The sequence below is a fragment of the Dipodomys spectabilis genome, unplaced genomic scaffold (genome assembly GCF_019054845.1).
Source record: "Dipodomys spectabilis isolate Male_0828 unplaced genomic scaffold, ASM1905484v1 ptg000001l, whole genome shotgun sequence".
Lineage (NCBI taxonomy): Eukaryota > Metazoa > Chordata > Mammalia > Rodentia > Heteromyidae > Dipodomys > Dipodomys spectabilis.
Window position 1 is genome coordinate 8,887,666 of NW_024870678.1, and position 23,156 is coordinate 8,910,821.

General features: G+C 35.8%; 1 protein-coding gene across 1 annotated transcript in view; it reads left to right on the forward strand.

The window, feature by feature from the left end:
- The first annotated feature begins 273 nt into the window (after window positions 1-273).
- Rfx6 (regulatory factor X6) overlaps window positions 274-23,156 on the forward strand; it is a 53,653-nt gene continuing 30,770 nt past the window's right edge. Inside the window, exons 1-6 of the mRNA XM_042669274.1 lie at window positions 274-518; window positions 928-1,084; window positions 4,461-4,584; window positions 5,994-6,055; window positions 15,875-15,952; window positions 17,231-17,258. Coding sequence (XP_042525208.1) covers window positions 296-518; window positions 928-1,084; window positions 4,461-4,584; window positions 5,994-6,055; window positions 15,875-15,952; window positions 17,231-17,258 — 672 coding nt within the window. The 5' untranslated portion in view covers window positions 274-295. The remainder of the gene's footprint in view (window positions 519-927; window positions 1,085-4,460; window positions 4,585-5,993; window positions 6,056-15,874; window positions 15,953-17,230; window positions 17,259-23,156) is intronic.

Sequence of the window (23,156 nt, forward strand, 5' to 3'; positions counted from 1 at the left end):
CAGGTGAGGGAGTTACTTTGCGGAGAAGCATCTGCTAGGGACAGTGGACAGGTGCAGAAAGGCGGCACTCCCGTCTGGGCCCTCCCCGGCCCTGGGATTGTTGGGGATCGACCTGAAGACCCGAGTCTCTTCCTCCACCTGCGGGGACTCAGGAACCTGCGCCTCCTCCCCAGCGGCTGTGGCCAACTGGTCCCCCCTGGCCCCGCCCCGCCCCGCCCCGCCCCGCCCGGGGCTCGGGCTCCACCCGCTGCTGCGGGCCAGGCTGCTGGGCGCCGAGGTCTTGGCGGCCGGGAAGATGGCTAAGATCCGGGAGCTGGAGAATGCCTTTCTGCAAGCGCAGCCCTCGCCCCAACTTTCCCCTGAGATCCAGGGCGAGTGTTGCGTGCAGCTACTGGGCAAGGATTTGCTAGGCTATCCCGAAGAAAGAGCGTACCTGGCAGCTGAAGCGCAGCCCCCGGGCGCGCCCAGCAGTGGGGAGAAAAGGGGGGACCCGGAGCTGCAGGTGGGAGTTAAATCAGGTGAGTGCTCGCTCCCCTCCGGGGATGGAGGTGAGGCCAGGATGTGTTTACTCCCAAAGAAGGGCGTCCAGGAATCAGAAGTGGATACCCACATCAAATGGGCGCAGGCGTGCAATGTTCTGTCCGAATCATATTTTCCCAGGAAAAGTGTGTGTGTGTGTATGTGTGTGAGAGAGAGAGAGAGAGACAGAGACAGAGACAGAGTCAGAGAGACAGAGAAAGAGAGAGACAGAGAGACACAGACAGAGAGACAGAGACAGAGACAGAGAGTGAGAGTGAAGTTTGCTCTTCTGTTCCCCTACCCCCCAGGCGTAGGACGCCTCCACCTGACCCAAAGGTACCTTGAGAAACGACTTCATTGATTGTGTTTTCTTCTTCTGTTGTGGTCCTTCCTTAAATCTGAAACCAGAAATGCATTTGAACAACGGGAATTTGTCCTCTGAAGAAGAGGATGCTGAGATCCACTACAGCAAAACCAAAGCAGCGGACCAACACCTGTCGCAGAAGAAAACCATCACGCAAATTATGAAGGCCAAGAAGAAGCAGACTCAGCTCACGCTGCAGTGGTAAGACCGGCCCCCCGCGCGCGCGCGCACCTGTGCAAGTCTGTCACTTCAGGCTCTTCAGGATTTGTGTTTCCTATAGTTTGGTGTTCCTGGAAACTTTCTGGACCAGTCGGAAGGCTCAATTTGACATTCGCCCATTATTTTTTCACTGTCTATTTAACATATAGAAATATTCTGGTACGGATTAAATACAATCTATGATCATTATTGAGGGAAAATACAATTCTTAAAACGTAAGCTAGGACTATTTCTTTTTTTGGTGAATGACTTGCTTACCATGGAAGCCATTTAATTCTTATATATTCTTTGTTATTTCCCAGGTGTGTGTGTGTGTGTTAATAAAATGTGATCATTCATGATACATTAAGATAAAAGAGTCTTTATCGGACAACTTAAAAAAAGAAAATTGTCCATTAAATAGACCAATTGTGTTTGAAACAGAAAACTTCAAAAAATCAGTTAAGATGTCACTATTAATTTAAATAAATGTTCAAATGTTTTATGGCACCTGTCATATAATTATCACTGTAAAGGATCACAAATTGGATTTTATAGAAACTCTCTTAAAGAGATTATCAGTAGGTTTTTCTATGTAATGAAGACATTTTGTAATGTTTATCTAATTGGAAAAAGAACTCTAAAGTAAAAATGTAATATTATGAAGTAGTAGTATATATTTCCTCATTCTAAAAAATCAAAAACTAACTACTTATTTCTGATAATATAGCCTGTTTATATACAATATTATCTATAGCTTATAAAATATAATAGGAAAAATCTAAAATATAAGACGGTTTTATTTCTACTTATTGAAGCATTAAATTGCAATTTGCATATGCTGAATTTTTGTGATTATATGCTTGAACCTTAACAAATATTTGAGATATAAAACAAATATTTCACCAAGGTTATATTTTAACTGTTGAAGTTGATGTCATGATTACTAGTTAAGAACACACATGAGCTGTAAATAATTTAGCTAATTATCAAGAATATTTTATTATTTTATTTTAATTTTATTTTTTGTTGGTCGTGGGGCTTGAACTCTGGGACTGGGCTCTGTCCCTCAGCTCTTCAGCTCAAGACTACCACTTGGGCCACAGTCCCACTTCCAGCTTTTTCTGCATATGTGGTACTGAGCAATCGAACCCAGGGCCTGATGCATGTGAGGCAAGCACTCTACCACTGAGCCACATTCCCATCCCTCAAGAATATTTTAGACATAATAATTCTCATTTGGAAAATTTGGGCAAAAGTATTTTTATTTCAGATATATTACAGAAGTGTTCTGAATGGTCACTTCATTTTTGAGTACAAATTGAGTGAATAGAAGCAACCTTAAATTTACCCAAATTTAATATTGCATTTACACCTGTATTTACTCTGTATTTCAAAGATTAGCAATGCCTAAAAGTAGATGACAAGTAGGCATGATGTACAATGCCATTAAAATATAGTTTTTAAAAATAGCTAAATATTTTTCAATAACTTTCATGTTTTGTATTTTCCACTTTCCTAAAAATGAGCTGATTTGTTTGTTATAAGTTTTCATTTGAAGTTACAGATTACCTTGGGAGTGTTAAAAATTAGAACTGAAAGTCAAAGTAAAAAAGCTGTCTGAATAGCATCAATTTTCACTATCAAGTATTTGATTTTATGTATGCAAATTCACTTATTTACAAAAATTAAGATCTTAGTTAGTTTTTGTCTTATTTTCATCCTTCTAGAAAAAAAGGCTCTCTGACAGCCCTTTGCCTACTCCAGAATTACTTTCCTCAGTGCTAAAGTGAGCACTGAGACTACTTTAAATCAGAAGTCTCAAAGTATTTCACCCATTTCTAATTTGAATATATACTCCATATTAGCCTTCTGTTTTAGAAATGATTATGATTTTGCCAAACATAAAATTGATATTTCATCCCAAATTGAACTATGAGAATTGTGTAACTTGGAAAAGAATTTAGAAGTTCTGATTTCTAGATTGCTGTTCAGGTAGTTGTAACACATATATACTTACTATGACTTTATAAATTGCACTTGCCCTTTAAATGGGATTGTTTCTAAGATTTCAAAGTTTGTGTTTCCTTTTATATATGGATTTGCAATGATGCATATTATGTTTGAAGCCATTTATGTAGAGTTGTACTGTCTCAAGTACAACATGTGTTAGATAATAATAAAACTAATCACAGTAAAATGTTATAAGGATAGATACAGACCAGTGTCATTTCAGCTAAATGTGATGAGTTTCCTCTTCTGGGATTTTTTTCCCTTTAACAAATGCCTCACTGCCATTCCCTAATTACTAGTATTCACAAGTAGTCTGAAAATGAAAATAAGAGGGTACAAGCATTTTCCGTCCAGAAGCTTGCTCATCCCTCTTCTATGAAGGTGTTCTTCAATAAAAAACCTGGTATCTTCTATTTTACTACTGTTACTTATGTATCCAAGAGTCAGCCATGATGATCAATGAGAATTTATGTAGAAATATTTCCAATATGGACCAGTTAGAAGCAACAGTTCGTTAGCCATGATATTTTAATGATACTTAATGATATAAATATTTAATGATATTTTAATTGCACTAGTAGATATTCTCTGGATTCTTGCTCTTCTTATATTAACCTTTATGATCTGGGATTGTTTTTGCTTTTAAAACAACACAAATTTATTATTGCACAATTTCTATGGGTAAGGAATCTGGGACAGTTCCCTTCATACTTTTTACTAGGCTGAAATCAAGAAGTCTTATCTGAGATTCTGGTTTTTCTTCTAATTTTATTGTTTGTCTAGAGAATTTACTTCTTGCGATGATTAAACTGAGTTCCTTAGGTCTTACGGATTAATGGTCATTCCCTGAGAGAGGGTTCTCTTCAAGATACAGTAGTATGCTTCTTCGAGATCTGCAGGAAGCTGTCTGCTACTACTTCAAACCTTCTGGTCTTTCATCTCTGATGTCTAGAACTTCTGTCGATGGTTTACAAATTAGGTCAGGCTCATCGAGGATAATCTTTTAACTAAGCTTCTTTATTTGATTTCACACAATATTTATATATTTATGAGGTACAATGGGATATTTAATTCTACAATACATTTGATAATGAGCATAGGGTAACTAGCATATCTATCACCTTAACCTTTTAACATTTCTTTATGATGCATACATTAAAATTTCTGTCTTTCATTTTGAGATATATAATGCATTGGTATTATTTTTCACCATGACCTAAAAATAATTCTAATAATATCCAGAATAAAAGAAGTCTACTCACGACTGCTTACTAATTCAGTTGTATAGTCTGAAAAATGAGCATTCGGTTATAGAGAAGGAGTGAGATGAGAAAGCATCTGACTCAGCTTTTGGCCTTTTTCTTAGGCTTGAAGAGAATTACATAGTGTGTGAAGGTGTTTGCCTACCACGTTGTATCCTTTATGCACATTATTTAGATTTCTGCCGGAAAGAGAAATTGGAGCCAGCCTGTGCAGCCACCTTCGGAAAGGTAGATGAAACATATTCTTTATGATTAGAGCTGTCTTATCAGAAATACCTTAGCCAGCCCTCATAGAGAAAGTTAAAGCCATTTGTTCTATAGGAACCAGAGAAATCTCCTAATAACTATATTTCCGACTGTAATGTTTTTCCAGCCTTAATTCTGAATATCAGAACCTTGACTTTTTGACTGTCAGAACCCACTATCAAAAGATAAATGAGCTTAAAGCAATCTCCATTGAACAGTGACATTTTCCCTCAAAGAGGAAGGCAGTGAAGAGTATGTGGAGCAGTAAAATAAAGCAAAGGTAGTAAACCTGTTAAGGCAATTTGTGGTTATCATGATTATGTAGATAGTCTAAGGAGATGTTTTAATAGGTTTTTATTCTACAACCTAAAGACTTGCCCAAACTCTCTATTTGACACTGAGTATATTTGTATCTTGAACTTAAATATTTCATGATGGGATGGGTTAAATTTCTATCATTTGTAAACATTCACTTCTATATATAGTCTATATGGTTCTGATGGGAATCTATGGAGCCGCCATTGCTATACTTATCATTTTAAGAACCAGGAAACAATGTTAATCTCTTGGGAAAAATCCATAGGAAGTGTAGATCTCAAGTATTGTTATCTCTATTGTTAAACTGAAATCCAAATTCTAACCTGTAGAGGGACTCATTGTTCAGAAAATAATGAATATATGAGTCCTGTCTCCATGCCTCATTCAAGTCATTTTAAAAATTATTTATTCTGAAAACCTATCTATTTACAGAGACAGTGTGACGTGGCACATAGTAACCAATCAACCTGTAGTCTAGCCATGACTTCAATGAACTCATTGTGAGACCTTCAAAGCTCAAGCAAGTCACTGAAGTTAGATAAGACAATTTCCAATGTCCACGTTAGCATTAGCATTTTATGAGTTTCCTTTATGGTGATGATTCTTAACTAGGAGTCACAATGCACCTTGAGAATCTGATTCAAAAAAACAGAAGACAAGCTCATATATAGACCTCTTAAGATCCAACTGTCCTTTCAGGATGGAGATGTATATTCAATTATGTGTAAATCTCTTTATAGAATTATTATAAAGAAACCAAATGCCTCTTTTCTGAACATATATAAAGCAATCATTACCTGGCAATAAAATCAGGCAAAAGCAGTTACTAGTAGATTTGCCTTGAAAACTCACACAAGTGGTAGAACACTCTAGTTAAAAAACCAAAAAAGGCCTCTGCCTCTGCTGAAGTATTGTCTACCTCTATGTGTGTGTTATTACCTTCTTTCACATTAAGTATACTCTCACAGTTCACTTAGAGTTCAGCTTTACTTTCTTGACCTAGTTGGTAATGAATGGCTCACATTAGAATAACATACTTTATAAACACTAAAGTAATTGTGTTTCTTTTTTAGACCATTCGCCAGAAATTCCCCCTCCTCACCACACGGCGTCTTGGAACAAGAGGACATTCAAAGTAAGACATATGAGTCCACAATAATTCCTTCCTTGTACATGAGGATGTGAAGTGTTGTCTTTATCAGTGGATAGAATTCAGATTATGGTTTTCCTAATGAAGCAGATTTACCAAGTATCAGCATATTAAAAAAAGGAAATTTTTTACAATAATGTCTAGAAAGCAAAATTTACAAATGAAAGCCAGATTATATTATTCTTTCTGCTGAAATAAAGGAATAATTTTTATAATCTTGAAGCTGTTATTTAAGGCGCCAGTGTTACAGAAGGGAAATGTACAAGATTAACTATAGTAACCAAACATTATCTACAACGCCTCCTAAAGCAAAGCCAATGCCAGAGAGGGAAGAGTTCTGAGGAGAAAGAAGTTGTCCTAGTGACGTTCAGATTGTCTCTTGAGTTTTCTATCTTAGATGACAATGACCCAGTATCTCCTTCTCTTTCCTTTACAACAAATGACATGCACAAATGACCTCTTTGGCTATCTTTTTGTCTGCATATAAGCAGGAGATAAGCTACCAGTATATTCTCCTCTTGATATCTTTAGCTCTTTTGTCTTTCGTGGCTATCTCTGTAGAATGTCCAGTTACAGGTCCTCGTTAATCAGTTGTTTCTTCTGCTCCCCGTGTTTTCAGTTTCTTCGAGGGTCTATAAGCACAGCCAAGTCTTCTATACTGAAACACTACTAGACCTGCTCTAGCCTCGCCTCTGCTCTGCTGTTTTCATTTTCTTTGCTATTTCATGACCTACTAGCTGCTAGCTCACTTCCCTTAGTGCTGTTCACCACTGATCCCATTCGTATGCATACACTTCCTTTATCTGAAGCTAATGAATGGATCACTTTTACTATTCTTCACCTCCATTTCCTTTTGCTACTAATGCCCTCTTACAATTAATACGTACAGAAAGTTCCCTTCTGGTTTCTCTATCACAGTTTTACCCAGTTCTTTCACTACCACAGCATTTCTACCTATCCTGCCATCCTCCGCTCCCCAGAGGACTAGTCCAGTGCTGACCAACAGAAACATAATGTAGCCTTGTATTTTGCTCAAAAATTTCTAGAAAGGGATTGGAATGTAGCTTAGTGGCAGTGTGCTTGCCTAGCATGCATGAAGCCCTGGGTTTGATTCCTCAGTACCACATAAACAGAAAAAAGCCAGAAATGGCTCTGTGGTTCCAGTGGTAGAGTGCTAGCCTTGAGCAAAAGAAGCTTAGGGACAGTGCCCAGGCCCTGACTTCAAGTCCCAGGACCGGGGAAAATAAAAACAGCCCTCTAAGAACAACTGAAATTAATTTTAAGATACTTTAACCCCACAATTGAAAATATCATGTAACTATGTAATCCACATAAAATTATCAAGATATTATATAGTCTTTTATTCCTACTGAGTTTTGAAACTCATTATCAGTTTTCTCTTGATAAGAAATCTCAGTTCAGATGAGCCATATTTCAAGTCATTGCATGTGGCTCATGGCTGCCTTGCTGGCTAGCTCAGTGTTTTATTTACTTGTCCCCAAGCCCCACAAACAAGAACATGTTTTTAATTTCCTCGAATTTGGCTTTCCTCATTCCCACTTGATAACCTGGCCTTGACTCTGTCTTTCTAATCTATTCCATATAATGTTTCTGAGGTTCATATTTAACCAGATTCAAGTTGCTCAGAAACTTCTACTGGCTCATAATTTCTGCTCTTAAAAAAGACACAATTTTCTCACCTTGACATTCAAGATCCATTATGATGAAGTTCCAATCCATCTTCCTATCTTACTGATTTCTTCTTAATTTTCAGCATGTAACCCATTAAACTCATTAAACTATTACCCAGGACTCTTTGCTTCACCCCACCCATCATTCTTTGGTTCAGGCTGGTGTTCCCAGGATGCCCTGGGATGCCCTGGCCCCACACCTAAGTTGAAATATGACCCATCTCAAAGAGTGTCTTGACAGCTTTCTCTTTTGCATATTTTCTTTCTCTACTCATTTGCTGCAGCCTTCTTGCAGCCTTATAGCTTTCTGGGGGGGGGGGGGTCGCTATCAAGTGTGACATTAACTTATCGCCTTCCCTAAATAAATTGCATTTTGAGGATAGAGGCTATGTTGAATCTATTTAGATATCCTCTCTGATGTCTGATACATAGTGGATTGTCAGCTAATATTTATTGAATTAATTTAAATGAATTTAACAATATTTTAGCCAGATAAAATTGATCCTTCTCTTGCAATCAACTCAGCTTTAGTTAAAGACAGTTTTGAATTAGTTTGGGTTGATGGTATCTACTGGAGTTGATTTCTATGAGTTGTGTAAGGAGAGGAGAGCTCAGATGGTGTTTGAAGTAGGAAGATAGGGGCAAAGAGGCAAAGCAATGAAGAGAAATCCTCTTGACAAGATCTACAAGAGATTGGGCAGACAGGCTGCAGAGAAAGTAAATTAATCCTAGAAGGAGCCTTTAGGATTAGGGATGAATCATTAACTGTGCATTGTGACACTGTCAGGCCAGAGTACTTAGGTTGATATAGCAACATTTGGTGACTTCTGGCAATTTATTTATATCCCAGAGCAATAGGTGTGCCAAGGATAAAACATCAACAACTTGAATTTTTTTCTGCCTTAATGATATGCCAGAGGTTAAAAAAAATAAACAAGACGACAACTGTATTTTTGATTGTTTTAGAGACAATTGATTTCCCGTATGTAAATGAAGGATGTTGAAAGATACAGCTAGATATAGAGTTTGTATATCTTGGAAGTGATAATATTTTGACATAATTATTCTTAGCAAGGTAATTTTTTGTCCTTGTTTTCAAAATACAAATATCCTCAGATTTCATTTTGGAAGGTAGTACATCTACAGGCAGCACAGACTAAGGGTTAGGAACGTGGGAATTAAAGTTTGATAAATCTAAGCAGGAATCCTATACTTCCAAATATGACTGTGTGATACTGTATGAACTGCTCATTTTTCATCAGTAAATATATACTCATGAAATGGTTATGTTGGTACAGTTGGAAAAATTATTGTTGGTGTTTTGTCAACAATTATGGATCTGGACACTTTTATGGGTCTTAGATATAAAATAATCGATTAAACCTCAATAATTCATTTAGAGATATTTGTTTTATATAAAGGAAAAATTGCAACATCAATGAACTTTCACTCCCTTTCATTTCTGTCCTATTTCTTTACATTAAAATAATAATGGCTATTTAATATTCCACAAATTTATATTTTATGAACAGAACACACCAATACTGGTGGAGTAAATCTATCTTGGAAAATCAGGCAATTGTTATTTCTCCTATTTTGTTTTCATTGTAATATTTAATATACCCTAAGCATACTGTTACTAAATACTTACTGAATTACTTTGCAAATAAAAATAAACTTTCCATTAATTTATTTTTACTTTGTTGAATTTGTTATCTATATTAACAGTATGCCAATGTTTGGATGGTGATTATTTCAAATATGTTTTCCTTTTTTTGGTCAAATTTCTATAGATTAGAGTACATAAAATTATTTAAATTGGGATTATCAGAATTTATTTTGGGTAACTTAATAGACATTTTTGGTTTCTGAATTGATCTTTGTAACATTCTCTTTAGCATTCATGAAGCAAAATCACTCTCCCAATTTCACTGTTCATATATAAAGTTTGGGAAAGTTCATATAGAAGTTTGGGAAACAATAATTTATGTGAGAAACAGAAGTTAACAGAAGTTACACCTTAAAGGAATTCCATCTCTGCTTTGAAGTCTTGGTCTAAATTCTGCTCTGTCTCTTACTAACTGGTTCTTCCACTGACTGTCTTTCCACCTGTCACTATGGAACAGGTTTCACTTCTTTCCTTTTTGAAAAGGAAGAGATGTAATAGTTTGAAGAACTGAACCAAAGGTTTGGTCAATCAAATAGAAGAGCTATGCATTATTTAAAACAAACAGATTCATTACAATAAAAACTTCAATGCACAAAATCTCAGTGTAGGCCCAGATATTATCCATTTTCAGAAATAAACACAATGAAAAGTGGAATAGCAATTTGTTTCCAGTGGCAGTTCTGATGTTCCTCCATTGCCAAAAGTTATGGGAGAAGATGAAGTTGGACAGTCTCACTTCAGAGCACATAACAAGTGTGCTTTGGGGAAAAACCATTCAGTTTGTACGTGGCCCTAACTGCTCAGTTCTCTGGCCTTTCATCCACCTTCCTTTCTAAGAAACCGGCAACCCCAGTGGAAGACTGCCTATTCTAGGTGTCAAGACAGAAAATGACCTCACATTCAGGTTTTTTTCTTCTTCTCTTTGACTACTACCAATGCCAAAATCTTTTTTTTTTTTTGTCGGTCATGGGGGCTGAACCCTGGGCCTGGGCACTGTCCCTCAGCTCTTCAGCTCACAGCTAGTGCCCTACCACTTGAGCCACAGTGCCACTCTGGCTTTTTTCTGCTTATGTGGTGCTGAGGAATCCAATCCAGGCCCTTATGTATGTGAGGCAAGCACTCTACCACTGAGCCACCTTCCCAGCCCGCCAAAAACTTATATTCGCCACAATATGTTTATATTTAAAATTTTTCTTTTTCCTTTTTCTTCCTTTTGCCATAATAAGGTTTCAATTCACAGTCTTATTCTTACTTGGCTTGCTTGCTAATTATTTGAGCCACACTTCAGCCTAGCTTTTTGGTGGTTATCTTGAAGATGGAGTATTATGGACTTTTCTGCCCAGGCTAGCTTTGTACTATGATCCTTTAGATCCCAGCTTCCTGAGTAGGTAGGATTACAGGCATGAGTCACTTGTAGTAGCCTTACATTTAGGTTTTCTTTTTAAAAAAATTTATTTTATCTTTAACTAGTTGTACAACAAGGTCTCAATTCAACTATGTCGATTTGAGTACATTGTATATTGATCACTGTCACCCCTTGCAATATTTCCCTAGATTTCCAATAAATAGAAATAAAACAAAATTCTATAGTTACAGTAGAGTAACTGAGTAATTGCTGCATATTTTGTGGTTATGAGTATATTAGATCAGGAATAATTAATCCATTCATTGATGTACAATCCATTCATTGAGGTATTGATGTACAAAGCATAGTTCTAAAAAGTTTGGGATGCAACGAGTTATAGAGATAGGTATCAGTTATCAGAAGGCCTCATTATTGGTATTAATTATTAATGATTAACATTTCACTAGTGTCAACTGGGTGTTAGGGATTTTTATCCCTTTTGATGAGTAAAAAGATCTCATATCCCATTCTTGCTAGGTATTATTGCAGAATGCTTTGCTGAAGTAAGGGAGAATGTGGTCGAGTCCACAAGTAGATTTCATCCACATGGTAGATTGTTTGATTTGGAGTTACACTTTAATTTCTTGTAGACTTTGATCAGCCAAATCTTGGTTTTCAGACATGATGGACAAAAGCTATTATCTTATTTATTAGTGGGTTAATAAAACTGATAGGGCAGCTGCTCTTATCAGAGCAAGTTATTGCAAGTCCGTGAACAGCTTAATCCCATCATTTCCTTATCAGTTATCATTTGTGTAGTGTAAACTAACACCAGATCTTCTAGCTCAGTGGGAACATATGCTTCAAGAATTCTGTATGAGGACCAGCACGGACATGGAAAAAGAGCAATAAACGTATGGACATAAAGTGATCAGCAAGTGAAAATAGACACAACAGAAACTTTTGAGTATAAAAATGCAATAATTTCATTTGCCCCCACTAAAATGTAATTTTATAACACATTCACTTTAAAAAGTGGAAGCACTCATTAACTATTCTTGTTCACTCATAAATTATAAATGATGCCTATCACTTGACACAAAGTAGACTAGGCATGGTTGATGCCAGTGAATTTTGTTACAAATCAGAAAGGTCCATTTGTGACACAAACGTTTTCTTAGAGAAATTAGCTAATGAAACCCAGAAATATTTGGTGTTGATAATTTAGATTCTGTAGTAAAATATACACAAGAGCTGTGAAATACTTGGGAATCTTTATCCAGAATAGCCTCCAGAACCATTATCAGGTATTGATATCTAAATTCATACAGCTACTTGCCCCATGAGACAAACCTCTGCCTAACATGGACTAGCATATGTCCTTGTTAGGTTGTATGATATTTCCTAGCAGAGTTTATTTTAGGGAAATCTATTAACAGCAGAGCAGTGCTATAAAATGTTGCAAGGGAGATGAGAAGTACACGTATACTCTGTATGAACTCACTCTTCCCAGTTTTATGAGGTTTATCTTTGACTGCTAGGAAGACAGAACTGCTCATTTATCATCTCCTCTCCTCTTTCCTGAAAGCCCCTAAATCATCACTCCTGTGATACCATGTACCTAGTTAGACGGAAGGAGAGAGAGAGAGAGAGAGAGAGAGAGAGAGAGAGAGAGAGAGAGAGAGAGAGAGAGAGAGAGAGAGAGAGAGGGAGGAGGGAGGGAGGGAGGGAAGGAGGGAGGGAGGGAGGGAAGGAGGGAGGGAGGGAGGGAAGGAGGGAGGGAGAGGGACTATTTCTTTTACTCCAAAAGAGACAGGGTATGAAATACTTGAAGGCACTGAAAAATTCTTTACAAAATAATTTTTCAGAGCATTGAGATATGTATTGCTAGCATAGCTTTTCTACCTAAAGACGATACTTAATTTGTTTTATTTTACTCTTTTGCCAATCCTTGGGCTTGAACTCAGAATCTGGACATTGTTCTTGAGCTTTTTTGCTCAAGGCTAGCATTCTACCACTTGAGCCACAACTCCATTTCTGGATTTTTGGTGGTTAATTCAAGATAAGATTCCCATATGCTTTCCTGCCCAGACTGGCTTACAATCTCAATCTTCAGATCTCAGCTTCCTGTGTAGCTAGTATTCTGAGCTAACAATGCCTGGTGAGAGATATTTTAAATTGTATCAAAATTTAACATTTAAGTAAATAACAATCCAGGCATAACTTATTTAACACATTTTTGTTTATTGTTTTCTTTATGAAATATAATTATTCTCAATTTTTTCATGTTATTCATTCAGTTACTCAGCAAATACTTTTTGACTTCCTCTTTCAGGAAGATTACTTTCTAGAAGGAGACCATGTTTCTGTGCCAGTGGTGTAGGCTTTAATGATTTACAATTATTCTCTGTTTGCCAGGATTCACGATGTATTTGAGAAGCGGATGTGCCAAGCACAAACACACTCCAACTATATTTTACACAACAATTTCTAATTGTAAGCAAATGAGATGCAAAATTAAATATAACTGATGAGAGTTTTATCAACCCACCAAATCATCACTAACAAATAAGATAATAGCTTTTGTCCATATGTTTAATGTCTGAAAACCATATATTTAATATGTTCTTTTTCTTTTTCTGTACTTCAAGTGTTAAACCAGCATATTCTTAGTGAATTAGTGTGCTCTCGAGATCAACAGGCTTGAATTTTGCCTTTAAATTCATAATATTTTAAAATAACCTTTTTTGAATAAATCACGTAGCTTGAACCCCTGATCTGAAGTGGAAATCCCAATAATATTGCACTTTGAGGTTGTGACAGTTTGTGATAATGTAATTGTTTTTGCTTGAAATAGATGTTCAACAAGTAGTAATTGCTTCTATCATTATCTATGTTGTAATATGTATTACAGAGTTGCAATTCTTTCTTTGAATGAATTCACCCTCCTCCCCATACATAGAATATCAGCTCCAGGTTCCAGACCCTCTGCGGCTACTTGCTCTTCACTATACATAATGCATAATAAATACTAAATGCATTCTTTAAGAAAAGAGAGTGTACCCTTAGTGGTTTTCTATCTCCTAACAGATTTATAAGAATGCACAGATAGAACACATTGAGCTATAACAGTAAATCTACATTATGGGATATTATTAATGAGAAGAAAAGATACAGCTTCTCCTATATAGAGCATGGTAACTAGCTAAGTCATTTTTCTTGTGTCTAGGTTGTCGTTGTCATTAGTTTGAAAGGATTTTTTGAGGGATAGATAGAAAATATTGATTCTGAATTCAAGTAGAAATATTAAATACTGCTATTTGTAAAGATAACCTGCACAGTACAGATAAACAGCCCAAGTCATTTTCTAAAGTAGAGGAACAAATTAGTGTAATGAAACCACTCTTAATGTCACGAGTAAGATAAACAAGGTCAACTCCATATTAGTTAATACTAATGGGGTCCTGAAGGATGTAGCAATTCAAAAGAAATGTGATCATCGGGTAGTTTCAAACTTGGAAATGTGCTTTGCCTCAGTGCTGGTCAGGGTGATTCCTGTTCCACTATTAGCAAGAATCTAGCTCAGAAGGTCATGAACTGGGGTAGGATTTGAAATATGCATATTCTTCAGAATGGTTTCCATGTGTGTTTTGTTCATCATTGTACTGACAATGGTTGCAGTGGCCAGGCAAATATGTACTCTTACTACTTACTGAACTCATATTCACATCTTCTCTTTCTACTTACAGAACTCCTATTCACATCTTCAGCTTGCACTTAGTTTCAAAAAAGAGAAGCAATTAGTTTCTTCTCAGTCTACATGAAAAATCACTTCACTATGGAATAACATTGTTTCCATGTTGCAAAAGGTTAGAGATAAGAAACAAGGAGCTAGAAGTTGTTATAAAAGAAGATTATTGACTCCTAAAGCAGTGTTTAATATATGTTGTATTAGCAAATGGCTAACATAGTTATTTGAAAGATACAGCCTATAGAAGAACAACAATCTTTATAAAATGACATGCAATTACATTACAACAGCTGCCCATTCTAAGAGATTTCCTTGTTCTCAAAACCACTTGTTTTAATTCTTCCTGGATGTGGTGATCTGAAGTCTAGTAAGGGAAATTTTAGTACTTAATCCAGACTCCAAGCCTCATTAATTCTATTAATGTACAAGATTAAATGTTATCTAAATCTATTAAGTTATTCATAAATTTAAAGTTTTCCCCTTGTCTGTTTCTGTTAATGTATGGATTTTGATAAGACCTTTTTGAATTAAGCTTTCTTCTTTTAGTTTCTGATTAGTGATATAAATTAGTTTAGTATTTTGAGGATTTTTTTATGTTTCTTCTTTGTTTATGGTATCAAGCCAAATATTTAATCTTTATATTTTACCCCATCTGTAAAGTGAAGAAAATAAGAGCAATTTTGTAAAATTTCATGAAAATAAAATTATACACATAGTATGTTCAATTTAATGAGCACATATAATACATAGCCTAGAAATAACTATTGTTTTTATTAGTTCTTTTTGAAGTGTTATTTTATTGTAAAGATGCTGCACGGATGGGTTACAGTTACATGAGTAAGGTAATGAATACATTTCTTGTCAAACATTGTTACTTCTTCCGCTCCTCTCTTGGTCCCAACATACTTTTTCTTTTTCCTTGTGTATCCTAAGATTTTTTCCCCCTACTCTGTAAAACTGGGTCAGTTATGATACTCCTCTGACCAGATGAACTGATTAGCGTTTTGTTTATGCCAAGAACTTGAAAATGACTTCCTTGCCTACCACAGCAATAACAGACATTCATTAACCTCCATCATTCCACATGACTGTTTCATTGAGAGGCTGCAGTCCACGGGCAAACATCACCTTCTCTTTATTTTGTTCTTTCCCCCGTCTTCTTTTAAAATTTTATTTTATTGTAAAGATGAAGCATACAAATCAAAGATAGACACAAGTGAGCAGTGGTCTTTCCCCTTTATTCAGGAGCCACAGTTCTCACTGCGGTCGCTTTAGTTCCATCTAAGTCTCTTCTTCTCCTTCATAACCCTCTTCATTAACGTGGAGCTCATTCCTGTCCTTGCCCTAGGTATCATTACTATGGGATTGGCATCAAAGAGAGCAGTGCATATTACCACTCCGTGTATTCTGGGAAGGGCCTGACAAGGTAGAGTCACACCATATTCAAGACACCTTCTCTACATTTCTTTTACATTTCTTTTAATATGCATGATACCTATTGAGCAAAATGACTTTCAAATTTTCCCCTCAAAATGCTTTCTTCTAACTTTCCAACTTTAATTTGAACTTTGTATGAACATTTTAATTATAAATTCTTGATTTCTTAGTAAAATGTCACAATTTGTAATAATGAAAAATTAGCGGTAAGCTAAGTGTGCTAGAGAACCAAAGAGCAATCATGGTTTTTTGTTTTGTTCTGTTTCTTTTTCATTGCTGTTGCTGTTGCTACTGTTTTGGTGCATGTGCTGGCCCTGGGGCATAACCTCAGGCCTGTCCACCATTCCTATGCTTTTTTGCTCTAGGCTAGTGCTCTACCACTTGAGTCACAACTCCCACTTATGGCTTTTTGGTTGTCAAATGGACATAAGAGTCTCTACACTTTTCTGCCTAGACTGGCTTTAAACGTCGATCCTCAGATCTCAGTCTTCTGAGTAGCTAGAATTACAGGGGTGGCCCACCAGAGCTCACTGCAAATTTACTGTGAATTAATATTTTCTCATAAGACTGGATCTAATTTCAGATTAAATTCAATAAAATAAACTCAAAATAATGTACCAGGAGACAATTTGTGTTAAAGATTTGTGTGTGGACTATAGCCTTACCAAGATGTTTGAATATTCTTGTATTTTAGTAAAATGAAGCTATTTTACCTGTTTGGCTCTCTGTGACAGAAAAATCATAAATGAATATGAAGAGCATACTGCTTTAAGCTTCCATGAGGCTAGTAGATGAAGTGATATACAATAAAACAAGTGAAAATATGTAATTGTTCAAAAAGAAACAGAATAGTTTAAACTCCACCTGAAATTACCTTTACTACTCCTATTTCTTAACAGAACATATTATTTTTACAATTAATGTATTTTGTGGGAAAAAAGTCATCACGATGGCAGATTGCTAGCCACTGCTTATTAGAAAATGTAAATGAAGATTAGAATTCACAAAAATCTTTAGAGATCCTCTGCTTGCCTCAGTGGTTAGCTGACTTTTATAAATATATCTCACTTTATTTTCTCCTAAATGACTTCTATTTACTTTTACAAAGCGGAGAAACATGCTTTGGTTCTTTTGAAAATCTAAACACTTTCTCCAACTTATGTCACTATCCATATTATCAAGTTCTTACTGTTTCTGGTTTTCTGCATTTCCTTGAACGCTATAATTGTAATTTTTTGAACTAATGAAAAATGTACTGATTTTTAAGGTTTTCTGGGAGCAAGCTAAAGAATGAGGTAAGAAATATTTTCATCTCTACTATGTATTACTTGCACTATGTCTTACAAACTCAACCATACTTGACAATCATCCCCATGTGTAAATCCAGAAAAAAATTGTTAGTTTATCAGAAACTTCTTGGAAAACTGAGAACTTCAGATCCAGCTAAGTTAGACTATGGGCAATGAATGCATATTTACATAGATCTACTGGACAACTACAAATCAATCTAGAAGAGATCATTTCTTCAGTGATTTTTATCTAATATCAGATACTTAGGAGATTTTAAAAAGAAGCAGAAGGAGGAGGAGGAGAAGGGGAAGAGGAGAAGGGGAACAGGAGAAGGAGGAGGAAGAAGGAGAAGAGGAGGAGACTATCATTGGTCCCCAACCAAACCCCCCAAAATCTAAATTTATGATACTGAAAGAATTTATCTTTGGACATTTTAAAAAACCTATTTAAAAAACCTTTTATAATCATCAAAGAGCTCCAATGTTATGTTATACTATAATTGAATACTTTGTAAATGTGCTCATGCATGCACAGATACGTGCACGCACTGCCCTTCCCCCCCCCCCCCCCCCCCCCCCCCCCCCCCCCCCCGCAATCTTTCTCTCTTGGCTTTCTCACTCACCTCTCCTTAAAGAACAGATCACCAAACTGTCTTTATCTGAATCAGTTAGACTACCATTAGGGACTGCATGGCTAATTAGGCACATGACAAGGCCACATTATCTTCATCTTAACAAATCATTAAAACAAGGTGCCACAGAACTAAGGGCACATTACAATGGGTTGCATGGTAAATTTGAACTTCAGGTAAAGTGTAACTCCATTTTAGCTGGTTGAAATGACTCAAGCATATTATCTTAAATAATAAAAGCCTCCAACATTCTGAAATAACTAATTTCTTTACAGTAATGGTTATTGACATAGCAAACTCCCTCATATTGCGCTTATTATCAATGAAATAATAGCTTTTTATTAAAATAAACAATTGTGAGATTGTAAAAGTATTGATTTAGAAATACACTTTGGTTCACTAAAGATTAGGTCAGTAGAGCTTTTAAGTGATTCTTGCAGGTGTTTGTTCTCCCAGTTTGATGAAGCTGCAAGTGTTAGTGAGCCATCAGCTCTCGAGCCAAGAGCACAGGAAGTTTTTCTCCATTAAATTATATATATATATATATATACACACACACATTTCTCAAGTCTACTTTTCCTTCTTACAAAATGACACCATATATTCAATTATACATTTAGTTAATCAAGTTTAAATAAAATATTCTAGATAAATTAAGGGTTCTCTGCACATCTGTAAACCCAGCACTATGGAGATTGAGGCAAAAGATGACAAGTTCTGGGCCAGCCTGTGCCACACAGTGAGTTTGAAGCCAACCTGGGGTCTTAAAGTGTCATGTTGATAGATAAGGAAGGAATGAAGGAAGGAAGGAATGAAGGAAGGAAGGAAGGAAGGAAGGAGGGAAGGAAGGAAAAAGGGAGGAGGGAGGAAGGGAGGGAGGGAGGGAGGAAGGAAGAGAGGGAGGGAGAGAGGAAGGAAGGTGTTAAGGAAAGAAAAGGAAGGAAGGAAGGAAGGAAAGAAAAATCAATCATCAATCAATCAACCAATCAATCAACTCAGAACCTAGAATGAGATGTGAGTAGACCTATGTAATAGGGTAGGAGTTGGATTAGGTTACAAATTCTGGAACGAATTGAAGGGAAGAGATAGCATCAGACTGTGTACTATAAACCTTATTCTGGCTATGGATTATTTTAGAAAAAATCTGTAACTCATACTTTTATACCAGTTTCACAACAAAATATTGAATTGTAGAATGAGTAATTAGAAGGAAATATAGGTAACTACCCACCCTTTTCAGGATAGGGAAATCCACTTTTAAAACAAGTCAACAATATTAGAAAAAGTAAAGGACAGAAAATAGAATATTCTTTATATCCTACGCATCATATATAAAATTTGAAGAGAAAAAAGATAAATTGGTGAAAATTTCTTCAGCAAAATGACAGTATATCTACTACACAAAAAACTCTACAATGTATTAAAAAGATGAAGACATAACAAATTATAGAAATGAAATGCTAATCTACATAATAGTGAATAGGTTAATGAATATATATAAATAAGACTACCGTAGAAATAAAAAATTACAATTACATTTAACATAAAATTACTATATGTTAAGAAATCATCATGAAGCTACTGATGTGCTGAGAGAAACTCACGTGATAGTAGCGATGGTAGGAAATAATTGGAAGCTGTATAAGAAGAGACTGGTGAAGGTCTAAGGATGTAGCTAATTACAATACTTGCTTGGGTTCTAAGCCCTGGCACAGGGGGGGGAAAATTAGACACTAAAATGATAACATAATAAAAATGAAAAAGAGACTGAGGAGTCACTCTTCCTGCTAATGTTTCTTTTGCATTAATCCCACAGAGAAATAGAAGTAGAAAATGCCAGCCAAATTTATGCATAAAAATTGTTATTGACTTTAGTGAAAACTATACTCATCTAAGTGACTAAAAGAAAGAAATGGTTATATTAATTACAGGATGTTTTTGGCACCTGAATTTTTTCATTTAATTGAGGGTCCTTCGATGAAATGGATAGTATTATTTAGGAAAAAACAGGATGTAAATGCAAATAAAGTATGTAGATGAGCTAATGTACATTAGCTGGATGGATAACTTCCATGTCTTTATGAATCATAGAGAGTATCTGTAATACATTATGCAATATGGTGGCCACTGGCCAGATGAGGCTCTTAAAATTAAAAATTAAAATTTGCAGTCATGCATTCTATATTTCAGGTACTTAACAGCCATGTTCCGATAGTGGTCACGATACTGGCCATTTCTATCACGACACAAAGTTCTATGGCCGAGCATTATTTTAGAGTATGTTAAGAGCCCATCTCACAATGAATAGGTGCTCATGAATGAAAATACACTAGAAGCTAGAAACATATGTGTATAGATTTGTGATAGGAAAGTATATAAATAGACAATTCAATGTGAAAAAAGAATGACTAATACATAGTTTGTGGAATTAGTTAAGATGTCTAGTGTCCATAAGCATGCTCAGTAATTAGTTAGAATCCTATCTTCATCAATTAAAATGTGCTCAATAAAGACTACTGATTAGGGAAATACAAATTAAAACCACAGTGAGGATTTTATTTATTTATTTTACGATTGGATTTCCTGATGAAAGAAAGATTTTCTTTTCCAGTGATCCTTCCAATATGCCCCAAATTTTGTCTTAATCCATCAGCTAGTGAAGTTTCCATTATATCTTGGAGAATAAGTGCTTTACTTCATACATTACCACCAGAAAATTTCCCTGACAGCCAGTCTCCTTCTCCTTAACATGAACCATTCATGGCTCATTGAATGACTTTGTACGAAGATCAATATCAAATCCTCCCTCCTTGGGATATGCTTTTCAAATATTTGTAGACTCTTATCATGCTGTCTTTTGTCATCATTTAACCAAGCGGTGCTGCTTAACTCCCTTTCATCTTTCTCATAAATCTGCCCCTCTGACCTTCTTAATCATGACTGGTCTGCTATAGACTCCTTATTTCCTCTTAGAAATAAGATTGTTTTATAAAATAAGATTGTTTATATTTCACCGAGGCCAAGGACTATCAAAGTTATCAACTGAGAAACAAAATAAAATGAATAAACAAAACAAAGCAAAACAAAAGCCAGACTTTAAGATTAGCTTATAATACAGTTAAAATAACAAACATATTAGAAAATTAAACTACGCAGATGGTCACCCATCTTTTCTTCTTGTGTGATGTATTCTAGACAGCATATTATTATTAGACTTAACTGACTGTAAAAATTATCCTTGTACACAATTGTTATGTGACTACAAAAATTTAGATGTTAAATGTTTTGCCTTGTGGTCCTTTGCTTTATGATTCCATAAAAATTTTAAGTATTAAAATAAACATGTACACCTTTCTCCTTAATATGTGTTACCTTAGAATGCTGAGATTTCTTGCTGGAAATGTATTATTTATAACATTATTTTGCACACCAAGGTAGGGATTTTTTTTAACAACCACATAATGAAAGCTTCAATCCAGCCCTATAGTTTAGTAAGAGAGAGAAGAGAGAAATTTTTTTTCTGTGAATCCACCCCAATAATTTTCTCCTTCTTATCATTTTATTATTATTTGTAAACCAGTTTTAAAACAAAAATTATAGTAAGTTGTAAAATTATGAAATGTGGTCCCTCTAATTTTGCTTTTCAAGATTCCATTTGATTTTAAGACAAATTATTTTTACTTCTGCAAAATGGAAACTAGAGTTTTATACTGAACTTAAATAATTCAGATAGCATTCAGTTAACAATATTAAGTTCTACAGTTCATGAATTTGGGCTGCCTCTCCATTTACTTGAATCATTAATTTTTTTTAGCACTACTTTGTAATTTTCATTGGAAAAATCTTTCACCCCTTGATCAGTTCTTAAGCATTTTGTTTTTTTGTCCAGGTTATTGTAAATGGAATTGTTTTCTTAATTTAGGTTTCAGGTTATCCATTGTTACTAAATAAAATTACCACTACACTTTTGTGTGTTGACTTTGAATTCTACAGTATGCTGAATTCATTGATTAGTTCCAAGAAATTGTAATCTCTAGAATTGTCTACATTTAAGACCCAGAAACAGATAATTTTACCTTTTCCTTTCCAGTTTTTATGCTTTTTCTTTTTTTCTACCTAAGTACTATGGCTAAGATTTCCAGTATCATACACTTCTACTTTAGAGGTGGAGATCCTTGCTTTGTTCTTGATCTTAGAGGAAAACTTTTGACAATTAGGTATGGTGCTTATATATATTTACATATATGTGACTTTTATTATCTTAAGGTAGTTCTTATTCATAAGGATTTTTCCTTTTTTTTGGGAGGGTGTTGTGGGGCTTGAGCTCTGAGCCTGGGCGCTATCCCTGAGCTCTGCAGCTCATGGCTAGCTCTCTACCGCTTGAGCAGTTGTCTAGTGGTTTATTGGAGATAAAAGTCTCATGAACTTTCCTGCCCCGGCTGGCTTTGAACTGTGATTCTCAGATCTCAGCCTCCTGCGTAGCTAGGATTACAGGTGTGAGCCACTGGCGCCCGACTTCCTTGATGTTTTTATTATGAAAGAATATGGGAGTTTCCCAAATGCCTTTTCAATTGAAACTGATCGGTTAAAGTCTTCATGTGTTTTATTTCCCCTTTATTCTGTTAAATTGGTGTACTATATTAATGAGTATTAATGTCTTGAACCATCTTTGCAGTCAGGAATAACATATACATGGTGTACAATCTTTTAAATATTCTACTGGATTTGGTTTACTACCATTTTGTTGATTTCTTCCACACTAAAGTTTATGAAATATTACTCCATTGTTTGCTTGCAGGTTTGTGTTTTTGTTTTTGCCTGGCTCTCATAGCAGGGCAAAGAATAAGTTTGGTATCAGGCCACAGAATCAGTTTTAAACTCTTCTCTCCTTGTTAATTTTGTGGAAAACTTTCATACCCAGATCCTGTTATTATTGATCACCATAATTATTTTAGTTACAGATTATGCCATGAGTGCAGATATGACATCTGGCTTTTTGTCTTGGCTTATCTTATAAGGCATGGTGATGACATTCCTTCCTTCCTTCCTTCCTTCCTTCCTTCCCTCCCTTCCTTCCTTCCTTCCTTCCTTCCTTCCTTCCTTCCTTCCCTCCCTCCTTCCTTCCTTCCTTCCTTCCTTCCTTCCTTCCTTCCTTCCTTCCTTCCTTCCTTCCCTCCCTCCTTCCTTCCTTCCTTCCTTCCTTCCTTCCTGTCTTTCTTTCTTTCCTTCCTTCTTTCTTTTCTTTCTTTCCCTCCTTCCCTCCCTCCCTCCC